Source organism: Psittacula echo, assembly GCF_963264785.1.
Source record: "Psittacula echo genome assembly, chromosome: 1".
NCBI lineage: Eukaryota > Metazoa > Chordata > Aves > Psittaciformes > Psittacidae > Psittacula > Psittacula echo.
Window position 1 is genome coordinate 62,603,464 of NC_137735.1, and position 21,340 is coordinate 62,624,803.

Here is a 21,340-nt window from a genome sequence, read left to right on the forward strand (position 1 = left end):
TGACTAGTCTAGGTATTTGCAGCTTGGCAAGTGGAGTCCATGCTGCCTTCTCCACGCTAGAAGAGCTGAGCTGTTGACGACTTTTCTGCTTTGCCTAGTACTTGGCCACACAACTGTGACTTCCACATCTTAAGAAAAAGGGACCTACTTAATTATAGATTTTTAAAATAGTTTAGCATCAGATCTCTCAGTACTGATCAGGTGCAAGATATTCCATGTCAAGGACTGCCTCAGCACTAGCTTCAGGACCAAACTCAACTTGCTGGCAACAGCCTCCGTCTTCACTTGGATGTGGGATCCTATGTGCCCAGTGTGCTGGCTGCCTTAGCACCAGATATACTTGGGCAGGCAAACTGTCTGCAGTCCAAGAGGTAACTGTAGAGGCAGAGGAAGAGGGAAAAAAGACATGATGTTTTTCAGGCTGCTCTGAAAGCTGGTGTTGCAGGATTCTTAAGCAAAACCACAGAGTACTGAAATTTTCTCATGCAATTCTATAAATAGATGTCAACATAAGCAGGAGAATTTCAGTGGAAAATAATTCACATCACAGAACAGAAGGAGGCATCGGAAGTAAGGAACGTGGTTATGAAAGAGTTTGGACTTCATTTCACTTGATTATTCTGAAAATAACATCAAAGACAAAATAATTTTCTTGATATGGAAACATTAAAGTAATTATATTAAGGTCTTCATAAATGATAATTTATTAAATTATGTGAAAAAGAGGAAGCAATATAGTGTGAGAGTTATAATTGTCCTTGTGCCCATGTGAAATTATTATAAACTCAGTCAGAAAGTTGTATTGGCTGTAGATGTAGTTTATACCATATCTGTGGAAATTTATTGTGGAAGCTGCCAGTGGTTAACTATGTTCACAAAGTTATTTTTGCCAGCAGAAAGAAAAAGCTGCTTGGAATGTCTTGAACAGTGAAGTTGCTCTTCACTCTGCACAAACTGCCCTTAATGCAAGTGTAGGTCGTTTGCTCACTGTACATCATACTGACATCTGCGAGAAAGACTGTATAGGGTGTGTTTGCTTTAAATTGTCATGCTGTTATAGGCATGATGACCAAGCCTGTAACATGGGACACTGCTGAAACAGATCTTCTAGTTGATTAGGCTGAGCTGTAGTTGTAAAAACTTCAGGCTTTTAACCACACTAGTTGATCTTTAAGTCTGTGATAGAAACAGAAAGCGTCACAGGTAAAATGAGTTGAGAACAGTTTTCTGAGTTTAATTAGATATGTACCACTTGAACTACTAAGAGAAGAGGTAATTAATAACCCTCTGCAATGTTAAAATTGAGTTGACAACTACCTTATTTTACAAGGAGGGGAGAAAGAGAGAGATAGGTCACTTTCAGCCTGAAGGTATGGATAGTTTAGATGAGGGTGGAAGGAGAGGAATTTTCATGTTCCATAAAATCAACAGAAATATGCTGATATTGGAGTGGGTGTTTGTGTTTTAAATGAATGCTTTTTACCTGGAAGAAAAGTAATTGATCTGTAGTTTTTCTGTGGTGGTTTACAACCTATCTGTTTTTATATTGCCTGTGATATTTTTGATCCTGCCTGAAATGTCTAGAAAAATTGTCTTCTACAGGAATATTTCAAAAGCAGTTTGAAGGGGCTGTGATAATTTTTGAACTTGTGACAGAAGCAAGGGTGAAGTCCAGCTTTCTATGGCAGGTAGTGAAGACATAACTTACAAGCTTGAGGATGCAGGAAATTAAAATCTTAGAAGCAGCTTATGAAGACATTTGCCCTGTTTTGTGACCACATTGGTGCCTATACCTGTGTGCATTATCATGATAAAGTGTTAGCTTTAAAGACTAAGTCATCTGGGTGAGTATCAAGTAGATGAGTCTGATGATGTCTTCTAGCTGATACCCTGAATGTTTATCTTGCTCTTTTCTGAAGAGTGAAGACAGGCTTTCATGCTATATGATGTTGGGATGTGGTCTAGTGACGTGTCAGCCGGACCAGGGGAGTGTTAGCTGGGAAGTGCTTTATGCTGTCTAATTTATATAGGAAGTTTTTGTGTCTCGGAGTAATGTTAGGGGCAGGGGGCGTATGGGAGCAGGAATGATGGTTTGAGGATAGTTTTGAAGAGTCGTGGTAGCTCTTCAGTGAATGCATTATAAATAAGAAAGACACCTCATCTGCAAATACAGGGAATCGGGCAATTTACCATGCCTTTTTTTTTCTTGGAATTAGTGATTTGATATCTTTGAGCCTGATTGTGAAGGAGATTGAACTCTTTTTTTGATCCCTGTAACAGGTAGAGTCAACAAGTCAACTGATAGCTTGCTATGTTGCCTAAGGTTATTGTAGGTTCTGATTTAATTTGTAATTTGCTGATTTCATTGTAATTTGGTGGTTGAATCTTAAGGAGTGCAGAATTCTTTCAAATCAACATGTTGTAATGGTGCTTGTTGTGGCCTTTATTACTGCTGATTCTTTCCCCAAAGTAATCACAGAACCATAGAATGATTTAGATTGGGAAAGACCCTTAAGATCATTGACTAACCACTAACTCAGCACTGCCAAGTCCACCACTGAGCCATGCGCCTAAGTGCTACAGCTACATGGTTTTTAAAAACCTTCAGGAATGGTGACTCAACCACTTTCCGTAATGCTCAAAGGCCAGAGGAGGAATGCAACAGATATTTTCCATTACAAGATGTCCATTATGAAAGATTTGGGGTTTTTTTTGTTGTTTTCCTTGGAGCTATCATAGGGAAGGGTGCTGTTGTGTCCTAATATTGGTTATAGAAGACTTGTTAAGTTGGGGTTGGCTAAAATTTCATCTATTCTCTGAATATCCATGTGTTATATGTGCTAAGACAATTATTACAGGGAAACGTCTTCCATTCCCTTGATCTCTGGTGGACGTCTGTGACTATATGAATATAGTCAATAAATAGAACCACTTAAAAATACATTTTAATTTAATATAACTACCTTCTGTGAGGGATGTGCCTGTAAATAATGAAGAGGATTAGATATTTGAGTTTGCAAAAACATTTGAGCTCTTTTGTATAATGGTTATCTTTCTCTCCTGGTTTTGTGTAGCACAGCTGATTCCTGCTCTGAGCATACAGTTCTACAATGATATTGCAATGGGAATAATGGTAAAAGCCATAGAAAAGAGGAGCTGATACTTCTGAGCATAATCAAGTCTGAGCCCATACTGATCAAAGAAGAGTAGTAGTCTATGCGTTCGCTATGGTGCAGTGGAAAAGATGCAGAGAATAGGGACATCTCAGTGTTTTACAGTTAATACACCATTTATTTGTATTGTTTTTCTGGACACTGGTGTATTAAAGTTCTTGAGAGATCAAAGTATTTCTCCTGTGTGACCCTGCTATCCCAGTAATATTGTTTTGATTTCTTTGTGCCACTGAATTTACATACTGTATTCCTTGATAGAGGTCAACATTTCTGCTTGTATAAACTGGCACAGTTCCATTGAAGTTCAGAGGTCTTCTTACCATGGGGCAGATCAGTGATTTTCCTCAGAGGAGGAAAAGAAATAATACATGTTATTTTGAGGAAAAATTAAGTGAACCACATACCCAGATGTGACTACAATTTCAGGGGCCCTGAAGGGAGCAGCAGTGTTAATTTTGTCAGTTCCAGTCTCTCCTGTGAATCAGTACTTGAGCATATGTCATGAGCTCAGTTATTCGCATTGCAGTTACACAGTCACAACATGCAGACTTTTTGTGCTTAACGTTCTGTTGACTGGCGCAGATTTACCCTGTTCTGTAAAAGATTCTCCACATTGTATCCATTAGTTCAGCTTGTGTTCTCTTCCTCATGCTGTTGTCTGCTTCGCTGACGTGCTTTGACACTCCACTCCTGAGGAGGTTTTTGAAGACATCCTTTAGAGAGTTTTTCAAGCATTGTGTGTGAGGGTAATGTAGAGAATAGCTGTTAGTTTGTACTGTGAACTGTTACTGTACTGTTAGTGAAGTAAGCATGTCAGTTTAAATGAGTTCTCTGATGTTACCCAGGGCTAATACCATCTCATACAACACAACACCTTATGGGTTGGTTTGGTTTTTCTGCTGAGAACAAGTGGTTTAAACTACTGCCAGATTTTTTTTTCACTTGAAGCACTGAAATGTTGAAATAAATAGTGTAAAGTCCCAGCAAGCTTCAAGCCTCACTTATTCATTTGTACATTGCAGGATTTGTCTCCAACTACCAATTTGCATTCACATTGTAGTTTGCTTTGGATTTTCTAGCATGCTGTTGCTCTGAAATGCCAAAATTTAACTGCATGCATTCAGTTGCCAGTTCATCACTGTCTGATGTACATTTGGAACAGCGTATTCTGGGGGGTTTGTATTATGATACAAATTTATGCCTTATATTTATGCCTTGATTCTTCAGATAGCAGTTTTTTGCAGTTGGATCAGTACAACTCTTAGGCATAGAGCACGTTTGCTCAGAGCCATGACTGGATGATGACCCTGATCGAGCCATTAAAAATTTATCAGCTCTTTCTTTGCAAATTTTGTGGCTCAGGGGTGTTACTGATGTTTGTGTAACTTAAATTCTTTCTGTATTGGCTGATTAAAAACCTAATTTAATTCACACTTTTTGCTATCAGGCAGTAACATTTTATAACTCCTTTTAGAGATGTCAGGCTCCATCCACTCCTACCCCATCTAAAGCTTCCTTTTTGTCACTGCGAGATCTCCCTTATCTCAGATATGAGTTCTGTCTTACTCCTACGCTGTGACACACTGGGCAGATATTTTTCAAGGCTCTCTTGCTTCTCCTGTTGTGTCAGGTTGTCTGCCTGGAGTTCAGTAGCAGACAAATTTTAGTTCAAGGAGGAAATTAGGGTTAGAATTAACTACTGTCAGTGCATTGCAGCCATTCCTTACCTGAGTTCAGGCTTATCCTTTTATTTCATTCACTTAAAGTCCTGTCACCACTGAAAGGAGGACTGTTGCATTGTCATCTCTGATTACCATGTGTTTAACATGACAGTAATTCCACAAAATTCTTCCGTTCCCTCTTAGGGACAAGGACTTTACCCTGTGGTAGGAGAATAGCTGTGACCATTTGGAATCAGAGAGGTAGGGCGATGACAGAGCATCCAAATAAAAGGGTAGGTATCAAAACAAAACAGCAATGGAACCAGAAATGGAAAAAAAGAAAGAGCCAGTGTGAAGGAAATGCAGCTCAGTCAATTCAATTTTCTTTGTTAGCATGTATTATTGATGTTAATGTGGTCTACAGCTTTTCACAGTGCTTTACAGAAAGCAAAAAATTGTCCCTGTTCCTAGGGCCTAGTGTTCTTATACAATAAAGTTCACAATAAAAACAGTGACAGACAGAAAAAAATATAAGAGAAGTTGTGCAAAATAGAAAGAAAATATGAAACAAGAGATTGTGCATGAAGACTAGGTGAAGTTTGTGAACAATGCAAGACATATCTGGCATGGCACGAGTGGGAAAACTCACCAGAATGGGAAAGAATTGGTGATAAAGAGAGAGACAGGAAGGAAAGCAGAAAGGAAGAAGACTCAAAGCAAGTGACAAACAGGATCTTACAGGTTGATGTTTTTTTTGATTGGTTGGGGTTTTGTGCATTAGTTTTGGTGTTGGTTTTTTTGCTTTGATTCTTCTCTGGATTCATCATTTTACACTTTTCCATCCAAAACTGGTTGGTGCCCATTTACAAACTGGAAATATATTTTTTGGCTCTGGGATTGCTACTTCACCATGAGCCACAGAAGGGGGCAGAGTTTCTAATTCAAACAAAATTCAGGTTTTAAAATTGTGTCAGAACATCTACATCTTGAAATCTCTGCTGTTAACAGGGCAACTCGAAAAACTTGAGTAATTTCTAATTTTGTTGCTGTTGAACTAAGGCATTTTGGCGTGTCACATAGCAGGTAAAACATTTTGTATCCTTACAAGCCATCAGGTTTGCCTGCTAGCATCTTACCTGTGTCAGAGGTGTCCCTCAGTATGAGAGACTGTAGGTACAGAACTATCCCAGTTGGATGAGAGTGCTGGAAGAGTTGTGGCAACTTGGACTGGTTGAGTTCGTGTCAGCATAGGGGCAGGTTGTGAACTAGCCCTTTGCCTGGGAAGGTAAGGGTGACATGTGGTAGCATCGGCTTTCTTCCCTCCCAGAACAGCACCAAGTAACATTTTGGCATCTCAGATTCTCTGTATCTGTCTGCTTAGAATAGTGTTGCAGAGATTGCAGGGTTGGTTTCGGGAAACTAGAATTTGATTAGCCTTTTAGGGTAAAATTTTTACATTGGCTTCTTTTTCTTTCCTTCCATGATTATCACATTGCAGATGATGACTTGCTGGCAACACATTTTCAGTGCTTGCTTGAATTCTGGTTTTTAATCAGTTGAGAAATGTTGCAAGAAAGGTGAAATAATCTTTCTTTTTCTCCAAACCGACAGCTTTTGCTCTGTTTGTCATGCAAGCCAGCAAGTCTTTTAAACTATGATTATGAGGTAGGTATAGAAGATAGTAGCTGTTTTCTATTTCAGTTTGTAGATCCAAAAATAGCAGGCTTATCATGTGACTGACAGTTTGAATGTGCTAGGTACTGAACTTCTGCCCAGTGCACAGACTCTTTCAGTGTCGGTATTTTCCTAGCCTTGTAAATTGCTGTTAAATGACAAAACTGGACTTTTTCTGGCTTTGCTGCTTAACAGGACTTGAAAACTATCCAAAATTTATATACACTGCTGACAGCCCAAAGCACTGAATATGAGATCTCTTTGCCAGGTGCTGGGCAAACATTTACTTAATATGGTTTAACTACAACTCACACTTTAACTTCCTTTGCCCAGTTATTTTCTGCTACTGAATATTGACAGGCACCTCCAGCTCTGATCCATTTTTCTGATTTTTACCTTGCCCTGGCTTCAATAAATCCTTGAGCATGTAAAGAGTTAGTAACGTTATATGCGTTGGAAACCATTGTCATCTTTTGCATGCCACACACATAAGGGAAAGCATCTTGGCTTCAAGTCACAGTATCACAGTATCACAGTATGTTAGAGATTGGAAGGGACCTCAAAAGATCATCTAGTCCAATCCCCCTGCCGGAGCAGGAACACCTAGATAAGGTTACACAGGAATGTGTCCAGGCGGGTTTTGAATGTCTCCAGAGAAGGAGACTCCACAACCCCCCTGGGCAGCCCGTTCCAGTGTTCTGTCACCCTCACTGAGAAGAAGTTTCTTCTCAAGTTTAAGTGGAACCTCTTGTGTTCCAGTTTGTACCCGTTACCCCTTGTCCTGTCATTGTTTGCCACTGAGAAGAGCCTGGCTCCATCCTCGTGACACTCACCCTTTATATATTTCTATACACTAATAAGGTCACAACTCAGTCTCCTCTTCTCCAAGCTATAGAGACCCAGCTCCCTCAGCCTTTCCTCATAAGGGAGATGCTCCACTCCCTTAATCATCTTAGTCGCCCTGCGCTGGACTCTCTCCAGCAGGTCCCTGTCCTTCTTGAACTGAGGGGCCCAGAACTGGACACAATATTCCAGATGCGGTCTCACCAGGGCAGAGTAGAGGGGAAGGAGGACCTCTCTCGACCTACTGACCACCCCCCTTCTAATACACCCCAGGATGCCATTGGCCTTCTTGGCCACAAGGGCACAGTGTTGGCTCATGGTCATCCTGCCGTCCACCAGGACCCCCAGGTCCCTCTCCCCTACACTGCTCTCTAACAGGTCATTCCCCAACCTATACTGGAACCTGGGGTTGTTCCTGCCCAGATGCAGGACTCTACACTTTCCCTTGTTATATTTCATCAAGTTATTCCCTGCCCAACTCTCCAGCCTATCCAGGTCCCGCTGGATGGCAGCACAGCCTTCTGGCGTGTCAGCCACTCCTCCCAGCTTAGTGTCATCAGCAAACTTGCTGACAGTACACTCAATTCCCTCATCTAAATCATTGATGAATATATTAAATAATACTGGTCCCAGTACTGACCCTTGAGGCACTCCACTAGATACAGGCCTCCCACTAGACTCCGCCCCATAGACTACAACTCTCTGGCTTCTCTCCTTCAGCCAGTTCGCAGTCCACCTCACTACCTGATCATCCAGACCACACTTCCTCAATTTAGCTGTGAGGATGCTGTGGGAGACTGTGTCAAATGCTTTGCTGAAGTCAAGGTAGACCACATCCACCGCTTTGCCATCAATCCATCCACAATGTTATTTCCTCATAAAAGGCTATGAGGTTGGTCAAGCATGACTTCCCCTTGGTAAAGCCATGTTGACTGCCCCTCATAACCCTCTTATCCTTGACATGCCTTAAGATGGCACCAAGGATAAGGTGTTCCATCACTTTCCCAGGGATGGAGGTGAGGCTGACCGGTCTATAGTTACCCGGGTCCTCCTTCTTGCCCCTTTTGAAGACTGGAGTGACATTTGCTTTCCTCCAGTCCTCAGGCACCTCTCCCGTTTCCCAAGACTTGGTAAAGATGATGGAGAGTGGTCTAGCAATGACTTCCGCCAGTTCCCTCAGCACCTGCGGGTGCATCCCATCTGGACCCATGGATTTATGGATGTCCAGATTGCTCAACTGGTCTCTAACCCATTCCTCGTCGACTAAGGCAAACTGCTCCATTGACCTGACTTCATCTGAGGTCTCAGGGGTCCAGGGCTCTTCAGGACTGCCTCCGGCAGAGTAGACAGAGACAAAGAAGGCATTCAGTAACTCTGCCATCTCTGTATCTTCTGTCACCAGGGCACCCATCCTGTTCATCAGTGGGCCAACCTTGCCTCTGGTGTTAGTTTTATCAGCTATGTATTTGAAAAAGCTCTTTCTGCTGTCCTTGACCCCTCTCGCCAGATTTAATTCTAAGGAGGCCTTAGCTATCCTAGCTGCCTTCCTACATCCTCTAGCAGCAGCTAGAGGCAGATCCTTTTAAAGCAAATTGGAAAAAAAAAACCCTGGCTTCTTTCACTGACCAGGCTGAATTTCCTAGGCTAGCAGTTAACAAAAGTTATTGTCAGCTAGCAAACCATATAGTGAGATATTGACATGGGAAGTGCAGAACCAAAAAGTACTGGTTTTACAGTTCTGTTCGGAAAAGGATTCTACAACGGAGCCACTTTCAGCACTAAGGGTAAAAAAGTAGCAGAGTATGTACAGATGAGAGGTATGTAAATATACTTAATATTTAGCATTCTCATTAATATTTTAGTCTCCAGGCAAACTAAACCGGCATCCATTATAAGAGGCATGGCAGGCAGTGTGTGAGAAGTATAGCTGTTGCTACATTGCCTTTCCTACTGTATCCCTGTACCTTCTTTGTGAGAATGCCTACTGGAAAATAGTTTATCTTTCATCAGTATACAGAACTGATCAGTGGATTATAAAATGGTTCTTGTTAGGGCACCACCAGCTCAAGTAATTAGAAAGATAACTAAACTTAGGTTCAATCTGTGGATGAGAGAGTCACAAAGGCATTTTTGTACAACTTGAGCCAGAAGGGCAAAACCTTGAGCATAGTAATTGTCAGCTGAGTAAAAAGATCTGTGCAGGGAGTGGAACTTCTCTGTACACAGGCATGTGGCTTGTTGTGGTGATGGAGCTGGAAAGGACAGTCACCTTTAAGTCACTATGAGAGCTTTTGATGCAAGAACACTTTGCTAACATGAACAGTTTGATACTTTCATGTGTGTAGTTGTTTTAAAAGAAGGTATCAGCAGAGCAGGTCTACCCTAGTAACCGAATAGCCTAGAAGAATTCGTCAGCAAGTAACAGAGGGCAACTTTTTACTGCAGACCCTCCTTTTCTTAATAGATTCCAGCCTGTTATTGCTTTTTCCCATCAATTTTCCAAGTGTGTAGCTTCTTTTGCCACCTAGTGAATAATTTTGTTCTTTTTCAATTTTAATCAGTGGTATAATTGGCAAAATTATAATACAGCACATTTGGAGCCACCAGTGACAGATGTTGAGTGAGCTTTTATCGTAAATATGTTTACTAAAAATAAGCATTCCAGCCTTTTCTTTTTCTGTGCAACTTCTTTTACATTGTTTTGTGTATAATGGCTTGATCATCTGACTTCAGACCACACTTCCAAAAGTTTGGTGGATAAGAGCTGTCTCGACATGACTGAATTGTAAAATACATTTCACAGCAAAATTATCAAACCTAGTTGCCCTTGGAAATACAAATTCATTGTGCTTCCCAGTTTATCTTTGCTGGAAAGGACTGCTTGGCTTTGATATTTCAGGCAACGATTGTAGTACTTTAACAAGAATGTGTAATATGGATTCAAAACTGGACTACAGCTGTCGTGGATATGGAAATGATACTATTCTAATACTTTACTGGTGACAGTAAAGGGACTGGATGAGTTGTGGGCTTGAACTTTGTGTTTGCTTTTTCAGGAATAAGCATGAGTGCATTTTGATCTCTCGCTTAAACTGCACTGAGGTGACAGCTTAGTTCGACCTCTCTTTTTTGCCTTTGCCACAAGGTCATCTTGGCATGTGAAGGGGTTTCAAAGGGCACCAGCTGGAGCATCTTGCTGGCAAGGTATCTGCTGTGACAGGATGCCTGTGTATGACTCTTGCTGCACTTCAGCAAGTGCAGTTTTTGCTAACCCATATAGCGCAGGAAGGAACATTTTGAGCTCAATCAGTAATCTCTGCTGTGGTAGGAAGCTCATGGAAGGTCTTGGGGGCTGATTTGTTTAGTCTTTGAAACTTCCATGGTGATAGAAAAAACATAAATGATGACTTTGGTGCAGCTGGGGAGGCAGCTTGATTGTATTTCCTAATCCAACTGTCACCAGCTGATTGCAAGAAGCTGTGAGCTGATGGAAACTCACAACAAATAGCTGGAACTGTATACGGTAACAGAAAAAGTGCAGCAGTCATCCATTATGAAACTGTATTGGTCTCCTTAAGCATCAGCTCTGAATGCTGCCTCAGAAGCCACTGAATTTCTCTGACTGTTAGGGAGAAATAGACCTGATCTGGAGCATAGAGTAGCCATTCCTGACAACAGGTCTGCAACTCATCTTTAGGGTCATATTAGTTATGTTCTGGGTTTTCAGCACACAGACTTGGTTCCAAATGTAATAAGGACATTGAAAGGCTCTTGTCCATCACAGTGGTCTTTTATTGTACTATTTCAGGGAAGCTGTTTCTGCATGTTGGTGTGTGTAAGGAATTCTTTCCATTTTCATCAAAAACATTCACTATTTTAAATGATACTTTCTGAAGAGAAGTTTTCACTCTAAAAATAATAATTTATTTTTTCTTTTTAAAAGTGATTGCTGGAGAGGAATATGCACTGTTTGTGAATAGATATATCACAATCTGCCTTTAGAAACTCAGAAGTTATATGTTGTGTACATACACATTTCAATATATATCTGTGTGTGTATATAGAATGTATTCTGCTCCATGTATCAGTGGTGATTGTTAGAAAAGGTATCATCAGCATTCTTGTTAAACATGATTTTCAAGGTTACCAGTTTTCTCTGCTGATGGAGATCTCAGCACTAAATAGAATAGGCATTTCAAATACATAGATCAATGCTTTGTTCAACAAGATCAGCTTCAGCTTTCTTCCATTTTGCTGTGCTGGGATGAAGGAACTAAGGGAAAATGCTAATGTCAGTGGCAAAACAGCAGTACCTAGAAGGATCAAGTAATGCAGATATAAATAACAGTGATCTGTAATAATCAGCATCACAGCTGAAGTATTTCTGGAGAAAGGCAAAAGACGACCAAATTTTGTCACTATAGAAAGTTGATATTATATTAAGTAGATTTTCAGATAAATTAAAATATGATATATGTTGCAATGTATAAGTGTAATGATAGGTAAGAGGAACATTCACCGACCCTTGGATCTCTACAACATTCAGTGAAGAGGCTTTCTTAATATAGAAAGCTGTTTGCTGAGATTGCTGAAAGTCTCCATTTCACAGCATGCCCCAGGAGTCTAGGAGCTTCCTTTCCTGTTTTGGGCTTCCATTCTGTCATCTGAGGACTAATAATAGTAATTTAATGAAGTAGTGGCTTGAGAAAGGATAATCATCTTGAAAAGGATATGTATGCACCATCTGAAGAATCTTGAAACTGAAGACTGTCAAAAATCGTCATTTGTTATACTAGGAATCCCTAGCTAAAAGTTTATCTAAAAAATAAGTGTATTCTGTGGTTTTGTCAGTCTGTTCTGGCATAGAATATAATGGAGTAGATAAATGCTAAGTTTCATTATTGATTAAAAGAACTATTCCTGTATGGGAAGAATAATTTTAAGTATTTACTTGATAAGTGCATGTTGAAATAGAAACCTGGACGTGAAACTAGAATGCTTTTATTGCTTTCTGAAATAGGTGTAAAAATGAATGTCTGGTCCTTCAAGTGTATGATAACAGAGCATTGCTCATTGATCATTACAGTCTGAACTCGCACGCAGTATTAGTGGTAAATGATGATCTTGGTTAGTGTAAATCTGACTAGAATGAGTTTCATTTATTTCTTTTTTTCTTTTTTCCCTGCTGAAGTCAGCAGTGTCTTCCTAATACCTGTAATTACATAGATCTCTTTGAAGGCATGAATTTATATTCACATCTGGCTAAAATTTTTTATCTCTGCTAAGTAGGTTTGTTTCAAATTATTTACAGTTTAAAAAGGCACTTTAAATACTAACATTTACCTTGCCAAACTAGCCATAAACAGAATTTATAGGGAAAGAGTTTATTTACTGCATTGTCTGTCTGTTCAGCTGCCAGAGATATGGTTGTAAACTTGGGGGATTTTTCTGAGCTCATGCTGCAGTACAGCTATCATTTTATTATGACTAGAATTGTAGTCTTTGTTATAAAAATAGGCCAACTGTATAAATGAAAAAACAAATTCAGTTGAGCAAAAGGTGTTACGAGTTTCCAGGGAAAGATGAACAGGCTTTTAGATGCAAGTCCAATCTCTTGTTGCAGATCTTGACGTTGACTTTCACACTCAGCCTTTTCACAGCAGTTCACAGACACTCATTACTCTCTCTCTCTTATTCCTGCTCCCTTGAGTCACCTGCTTATACAGCCACTCTTCTGCCAGTGATTGAAGTTTGTCTTAAGAAGGCTTATCATCAATACTAACCTTGGTGTTCCAAGGTAAGGATTTTGTGTAGCAAGCAGCAGAGAGAGGACCTACATGTGCTATCTGTAATTTCATTGTAGTAAAATGCGTAGTTGGCTGTCTGTAAACAAAAGCTTCTCTCTGGTGAATAGAAAAAAACATCAGTGCTATTAATTTACGCAGTGCAATCAATATACGTATTGACTTCTTGAAGTAGTTGGACACCTTCCATTTGACAGGCGACAGTAATAGAAGAGCAGTCAAGATGCTTGTATCTCAAAGTAAATATCCCTGTACAAAGGATTACTTGAATTGTTTTGTTTTCCTCCATGCTATGTAAAGGACTGGGAATGGATCACAAAATCCAAAGGCTTAACAAGCCTTTGGTTTTCCCATTTTAGACTGACGCTTTTTTATCTCTTTCTTTGATGGAGATCAGAAACTGGAGAAAATAGTTTGGTTGCTCAGATAAACTTTTGGTGTGGCTCTTTTCTAACTCCTAGTCAGCAATTTTATGATGTAGCTAATGAGATTAAAATTAAAGAGAAAAGATTATTAAAATGATTCAAAGTACTCTTACATAGCTGAGTCTCATGTAGGCTTTTCTTCTCAAATGAAGTTGTAATTAGCTGAGAGATTTGTCTGCTGAAGTATCACAGTATCACAGTATGTTAGAGATTGGAAGGGACCTCAAAAGATCATCTAGTCCAATCCCCCTGCCAGAGCAGGAACACCTAGATAAGGTTACACAGGAATGTGTCCAGGCGAGTTTTGAATGTCTCCAGAGAAGGAGACTCCACAACCTCCCTGGGCAGCCCGTTCCAGTGTTCCGTCACCCTCACTGAGAAGAAGTTTCTTCTCAAGTTTAAGTGGAACCTCTTGTGTTCCAGTTTATACCCATTACCCCTTGTCCTATCATTGTTTGCCATTGAGAAGAGCCTGGCTCCATCCTCATGACACTCCCCCTTTATATATTTCTATACACTAATAAGGTCACAACTCAGTCTCCTCTTCTCCAAACTATAGAGACCCATATATATATATATTCATGAATATATATATTTATGAAAGTATGTCTATAAATGATAGAGTCAAAACATTAACTGTTGAAAGATCATATGTTTTAAATATTTCAGCTTTGCTTTTTGCTTGTTTAGTACTTTCTTAATGCTATTAAGGGATATTTTAGTTGTGGCCTGTTGTGGATGAACTAAATGAGAATGAGAGAATTCTGACAGTTGCTACACGAGGTTTTGCTTTCTACGTACTATTAGGCTATAAATCACACACCTTCTTCCTACTAACATAAGGTTTAGTTGAGTGAAACTCTGGCCATGATGATGTCAGGTCAGACTGGATCTTTGATAACCATATCACATAAGCTGCTTCATACACACTAATGAGTGCAATGTCTTTGTTTATGTATGTGCCTAGTATGACGTTAGCTGGGTCATAAAAGTTACATGCCTTATTAATGAATAAGAGAAGAAAGAATTGTTACCAAATGACAGAATGGGTCATGTTGGAGTGTGCCTAGTCCAAGCCACTTGTTCAATGCAGAGTCAACTAGAGAAGGTGATCAGGACCACTGGAAGAGCCTTGCTCCATCTTCTTTACTCGTCCTAGCAGATACTTAAGTACAGAGATAAGATCCTCTTCTCCAGGCTAAACAACCCCAGCTTGCTCAGCCTCTTCTTGTATGACAGATGTTGCAGTCCCTAACCATATTCGTGGTTCATCAGCAGAATCACTCCAGTACATTCCTATCTTTATTGTACTACAGAGCCCAGAGCTGGACACAGCACTCCAGATGTGGCCTCAGCAGCACTGAACAGATGGGAAAGATCAGCTCCCTTGACCTCCTAGCAACAGTCTTTCTTCTTTCTAAGTGCAGCCCAGGATGCTGCTGTCCTTCTTAGCCATGAGGCCACCTTGCTGGCTTACGTTCAGCTTGTTGTCCACCAGGACCTCTGGGTCATTCTCTGCAAACCTGCTTTCCAGACTTTTGGCCCCAAGTGTATAATGGTGCCTGGGGTTATTCCTCCCCAGGTGCAGCGCTTGGCATTTCACAATGTTGGCACTTTGGGGAGATTCAGTATTTATTTTTACTTTTTTATGTAAATTAACATTTTTATCTGAAGTATTTTCACTATGAAAATATTAAAATAGAACTTCCTGATAGTTTTGAAATACCTTCAAGGGCAGTCACGAGAACTTTTTTTTCCTCTCTGAACATATTTTCAGGGGAAACCCCACCATCCTGCCCCAACTATCAGAGTGGACTAAAGCACTCTTCAAAAAATTACTCATCATCTTTAGCAAACAGTTATTCTTATTTGTGGGAAGCATTTTGTGTGCTCTTTATTCAGGAGTAGTGTAATTATTTTTCTCCACCTGTGTGATTTCCAGGACATACATTGCCAACACTTACCTACCTATTTAGAGCACTTGTATGTTTTTGTTGGCTTTGTGACTAAGCTTCTGTTGCTTGCATGCTTTTTGCTCTGTACTTGGTTGGTAGGACTCTGTAATGTCTACAGTAAGCAGGAAATAATGAGAAATAAAACACAGGATTTAAAATGTTTACTTTGCTGCTTAAATAAGTATCTTTAGAGCAAGTAGTCGTTTGGTTGATTTATCTTTTGGGAAATACACTGTTGCTCTTCAAGGAGTAGCAAAAAACTTTCCTCACTCTTGATAAAAGGGAGAATCAGGAAGGGGGTCTGAGGATTGTCTCTTTGGGAAAGTTTCTAAGAATTAGTGTGCTTTGTGAAATGCACAAGTTAAAATTTGTGTAGTCAGATTCGAACCACCAAAACAAAATAAATGGTTCAAATTCTCAGGAAGTGACATTTATCAAAATAACTCAAGGTTGTACAAAACATGTAAGAGTTTAAGAAGAATTTTAGGAGCCCAGCTTTAAAAGCCTCCTTTGCAAACCAGAGCCTGTATTTCTTGGTATTTACAAAATTTTTAACTGTTTTTTCATTGTGACAAGAAAATAATAAGGAAATCTTTTGAAATGGTTCTGTTTCTAAGTATGTTATTGGAATTGGACTATATGGTCTCAAAGAATGATTAAATTACTTTATTCCATTAGAAATATAATAAGGAAAATACAAACTTCATCCTAGATAAAAGTAGGCAATTGTTCATTGAGCTGCTTGGTGAAGGTGTCCTTAATCAAGCAAAAGCCTCTCCGCTGTACCCAATGCACAGAGAGTTGCTTTATGAAATAACTTTTTGTCTCATCCAGTTTCTATTGTATTTTTATGTGAAGTTACTTAATTATATTTTTCCCCACCCCTTGAATATGAGTGTGAATTTCCTACAAACGGGACGTCAGAAGTAGTGGTGCATGCTGTCTTCTGCCAGTGTGGTGGTACATGTTTCCTTTTGACGTCTTCTTTTTTCTCACTAGAAACTCTCTCCTTCTTTTGTCCCAGTATTTTTCTCAGTGGGAAAAAAAAAAAAAAAGCAATAGTAGACTTGAGGCTCAGGAATTTGCCATAAGTAATGCAAGATATTCTCTAAGATGTGTAACTCCTGTGTTTGTGATTACTGCAGTGCTGCATATGATGCCGTCCTTGACAGAAACGTGGCCATTAAGAAGCTCAGCAGACCTTTTCAGAACCAAACTCATGCCAAGCGAGCTTACAGGGAGCTGGTCCTCATGAAGTGTGTGAATCATAAAAACGTAAGTTTTCCATAGGTAACCAGAGAAGTGGTATGTATATTGGTCTGTTAGTATTGTTGGGTGCCTTTTTAAAGCAGAAGAAATGAAATTCAAATTCAGCTCTAGGCCTACAGTCTTTCTGGTACTAAATGACCACATGAGAGTTCGAGGATCTGTCCATGTGTTTATTGAAAGGCTATGCCCAATGGGGGTGCTGCTAGTAGGGCTAGAGGGATAGAAGGGGAAAGAGCAGAATACATTTTTGTCAGTTCCTTATCCAGAAATGCATAAGTGGTTGTTGGAATCCTGGCTCCATCCTCTTGTCACTGGGATTTGTGACTCAAAGGGACTGTCTCTTGAGTTGGTGTACCCATGCACAAGTATCACTCCTTGTTCTCAACTTCATCTGAAACCTAGTCATATAGATGCGTTGTATAGATTGTACAAGATGAGGGGTTGTCATGGTGGAGGTTGCTGCAAAGCTGCTGAAGAAAATTAAGAACCAAAAGCACTTTTCCATTCTCATATGTTTGTGTATAAGCTAACGTGTGTAAGCCAGGACTTTGAAGCCTCAACACGTTGTGCCGCTCCTTCTAATCACAGTGCTCTCATTGAAATGAACAGCACTAACAGGTTCCAGACTTTCCTGCTTCTTACACCCTCTACATGTTGTATAACATTTATTATCCATAATCAATGAAACTATTCTTATGCTGCAGCAAAAGGTTCATTCCATGGATTTTTTGTAACCACCTATCTATTAGTTAGAACTGTCTGCCTGACACTATATAAGCTCGCTTTTTTGTAGTGAGGTATGTAGGATCACCCCACTGCATTGTTGAGGAATCTTCCAAGAATTTATTTTTCCTACAATTCCTCAGTTTCTGCTGCGGCTTGGTGCCATAACTTGGTGCCCTTTCCTTTTAATTAGGAGTGGTTTTTTTCAGTTTGCTACATGCTTAGTCTTGCCTCATATCATAAAATGACCCTCTCCCTGTGCAAAGAGGAATTGGGCTCAAAAAGTGTGATGTAAGGTGAGATATTACACTTGTTCTCAATCACAAATGCACATGGAAAGAAAAAGCAGGGATGAGTGAGTAGTTCTCCCTGCAGGATGGAGAATGATGCATTCTCACTTCGTGTTTTTAATGGACTGGAAAGAGCAGAGGGCAACGGGAGTGGTATTAATTTTAAATATATGACTTTATAAATGCTGCATAAAATTGATAACACCACAACACTGGTTGGGTCAGAGTTTTAATCTGCTTTTACAGAGAAGTGCAGAGAAAGGAGAGGATTGTAAAGGCACCTGTGTGGAGGCAAGAGGAAAAAAAGAAAAGCCTAGAGAGGTGATAAAGGTGGGGAGGGAAGCATTCAGATGTTGTCTTCATGGCAGCTGTGCTGATATCTTCTACCTCTGTTGCCCAGAGTAAGAAAAGCATGGGCAATTCAGTCATGTGAGGTCATGTTTTACTTCTGTGCTGTTTCATGCATTCTTGCCAGTGTCTTTCAACAGCCTGGCCCATTTAAACGAAACACAAAACAAATTAAAGGAAAAAAAGTGCAAAAAGGAGTTGCAATATGCAAGATGTGTTTGCCCAGAATGTCCAACTGTTTTAAAGTGCTCTTACTAAAAAGTGGTACCTCTCATAATGGAATTTGTATCAGCGGATGTGAGCGTGTGCCCTCAAAGGAATTGAGGCCATATCAGAAAGAGTGAAGGTCTTCTGTTTATTTTTAATAAGGTGGTCCTTGATTATCTGCCCCCTCAGGTAAACATTCTTCATATGTAAGAAATTTCTGGCTGTAGCATGAGGACTGCTGTGCTAGATTGAGCTGAAGTTGGTCTTTGAACCAGTAACTTCAAAATTCAGAGGACTGTCTCACCCTTAGCATTTTGGTTTGTCACTGATCATTGCTAATCCATGTCTGAGAAGCCATTTCAAGTGCATTTAGAAAAACCCTGAGAGATCTGCAGTATTTTATTTTGAATATTGCTGACTTTTTACTGATCCATAAAGTGAGAAGTGTTAGTGTAAATTGAGCAGTGAAAAAACAGAATTTATCCTTTAACACATACTTCAAAATGGGTTCAGCTGCTTACATTTATCTGTTCTCTTCATCCTTTGTGTATTTTGCTTTTCAGATTATCAGTTTATTAAATGTCTTCACACCACAGAAATCTCTGGAGGAATTCCAGGATGTGTAAGTAACATAGGCTGTAATTAAAATAAAGCTTTAGAGATGGGAGGGGATTATAGTGTACCTGGAATGCAATAACTTCTCAAAAGGCAAAAGTTATAAGCCCCTCTAAAGAAGATCATGTGTAGTCACTCTGCATACCCATACTGAGAGCACCTTAGACACCTATAAGTAGGCAAATACCAGCCTTCGTAAGCAGCATAATAGTGTGCAAATCTAGCTGATGGCTTTTCTTGAGAGGTCAATGCTTGTGTTTGCCTTCAGATGCAGATGAAGAGGTCTGAGTAGTTAAAAGGGTCTGCTTTTGTGCTATTAGTTCGCTAGGGGAATGATGGTCGCTATGTGACTCTCTAATATATATGTGGCACTTCAGTCTGAAATAACGTCCCGTAAAAAAGACTGACGTGAAATGTTTCCTCATTTCATATTTGTTTGGATATAACCTTGAACTGTACGATATTACTTGCCTAGGGAACTAGTGCTAGGTGTAGAGCACAACTAGAATCTCTGCTGAGCACTGCCCTACTGTACAAGTGCTACTGTGCATAGTATGAACCGGCCCTGCATGAAATTTTAAACATTCAGTGATTTATATAGTTGCATTCCTTTTATCTTTTAGTCATTCCCATATTCTGTATACACTGTATAGAAATGTGTTCCCATTCTGTATCTAGTATCAGTAGTGATAACAGGCAGCAATGGCTGAAGTCAGGTGACTATTGTTCTGATTTTGGTATTTGGAATTCCCTCATAATATTGCCACTGTAGACCTGTGTAGACCAGAAGAGGGAACTAGTGCTGGAGAAAAAGGCAAGGCATGCAGCATACATTGAAATGGAGAACAAGTATTTTCCCCAAAGTTCGAGAGTGCTTTAATGCAACATCACTCTTACTAATCAGCTGTGCTTGTGGGATGTCTCGTAAGAAATGAGCTGATGTGTTTGAGATAGTAACTTATTGCTAAAGGGGATTGGGCTAATGAAGTTGTCAGTGAAGCTTATTTATCAGAAGCACAAGGTCAATTAGTTGTAATGAGAATTGTGTGAAGTAATGTCATCTTAGAAAGAGTTTTGGAGACATTTCTGATGGGGTTGCATATTTTAGCCTCTCAGACATTTCTACTACTCTCTAATTCCTACATGTACTGTGGTAGCCATTCCTCATAATAGTCAAAGGCCAAACAGTCATGACATTTTATGCTTGTGGCTCTTCTGGTTTCTGCACATTTCAGTGTCTTGCTGCTTGTTTGTTCATGTAGGGTATAGTCTCTGTCATGGGGAACGCACCAAGAAAGGGCCAGTAATCCAGCTGTTTTGCTGGGTTGCTAAAGGAATGGTATCTCTGCCATGAGATGATGTACTGAGAAACAAATAACCACAATGATAGCATTGTGAGTGGGCCCAGTCTCCAGCTGTGTTACTCCCAGTCCTTAGAAATAAAGTGAATATTGAGCAAGAAGACATTGTTACTTATTTGAGATGATGCTGTGGTTCCTCTTCAACACAGACAATAACACTATGACTTTGCTTTTTCATTCAGTTACCTGGTAATGGAATTAATGGATGCCAATCTGTGCCAGGTCATTCAGATGGAGCTAGACCATGAACGTATGTCTTATCTACTGTATCAAATGCTCTGTGGTATCAAGCATCTTCACTCTGCAGGAATTATTCACAGGGTAAGAGGTCTTTGGTTTAAAACTTAGGGAAGCATATGACATTATCATAAAGACTTCAGAAACCACTTGAGATTCTTGTGTACTGTGGATCAAAGCCCTATCTCCCAGCAAAATGATGATAAACTTATGAATCATGGTCCATCCCCTTAGTGGGATAGCTTTGTGTTTGTGTTAGGAATGAGATTATTTGTAAATTTAATCAATGAAAAGGTAATGTGATTATTAAAAATAAATAATAACCAAATACTAAACACTGGAAATCTTCAAAGTGATTATGATCTCTGAAAGGTGTGGATTGGTGTTATTTGTCCTGAAAATGCAGCTGGTTACATTTGCCACACATGACATTCAATCACTTGAATTGATGCACTGTGGTCCAAGTATTGCTTGGCCAGGATCTGCAGATGTTAGGGCATATGGAATTGGCATTTGCCATCATTTATGTATGCCAAAACAAATTAAAAGACTGCTAAGTCTTCTGCATCCTCTTATTTGCTTTTTCATGTCAGAATACGGTGGCTGGTATGAATGTGGTACCTGACTGTGAATGACAGAGGTGTGATTGTTGCTGACATGCGGAGTGGTGCGTACGACAGTGGGCAGGAGGCAGTTCTGAACGGATTGAAAATATCCTGAGTTATCATCTTTATTGAAATGTGCTTTTGCTAATT

At 39.8% G+C, this 21,340-nt stretch overlaps 1 protein-coding gene across 5 annotated transcripts in view; it reads left to right on the top strand.

Moving 5' to 3' along the window:
• MAPK10 (mitogen-activated protein kinase 10) overlaps positions 1 to 21,340 on the top strand; it is a gene marked incomplete at both ends in the record, with an annotated part of 77,211 nt that overhangs the window by 15,509 nt on the left and 40,362 nt on the right. For all 5 annotated transcript variants that reach the window (XM_080633982.1, XM_080633983.1, XM_080633984.1 and 2 more), the window contains 3 exons: positions 16,681 to 16,810; positions 18,936 to 18,994; positions 20,531 to 20,669. In XM_080633982.1, coding sequence (XP_080490108.1) covers positions 16,681 to 16,810; positions 18,936 to 18,994; positions 20,531 to 20,669 — 328 coding nt within the window. The remainder of the gene's footprint in view (positions 1 to 16,680; positions 16,811 to 18,935; positions 18,995 to 20,530; positions 20,670 to 21,340) is intronic.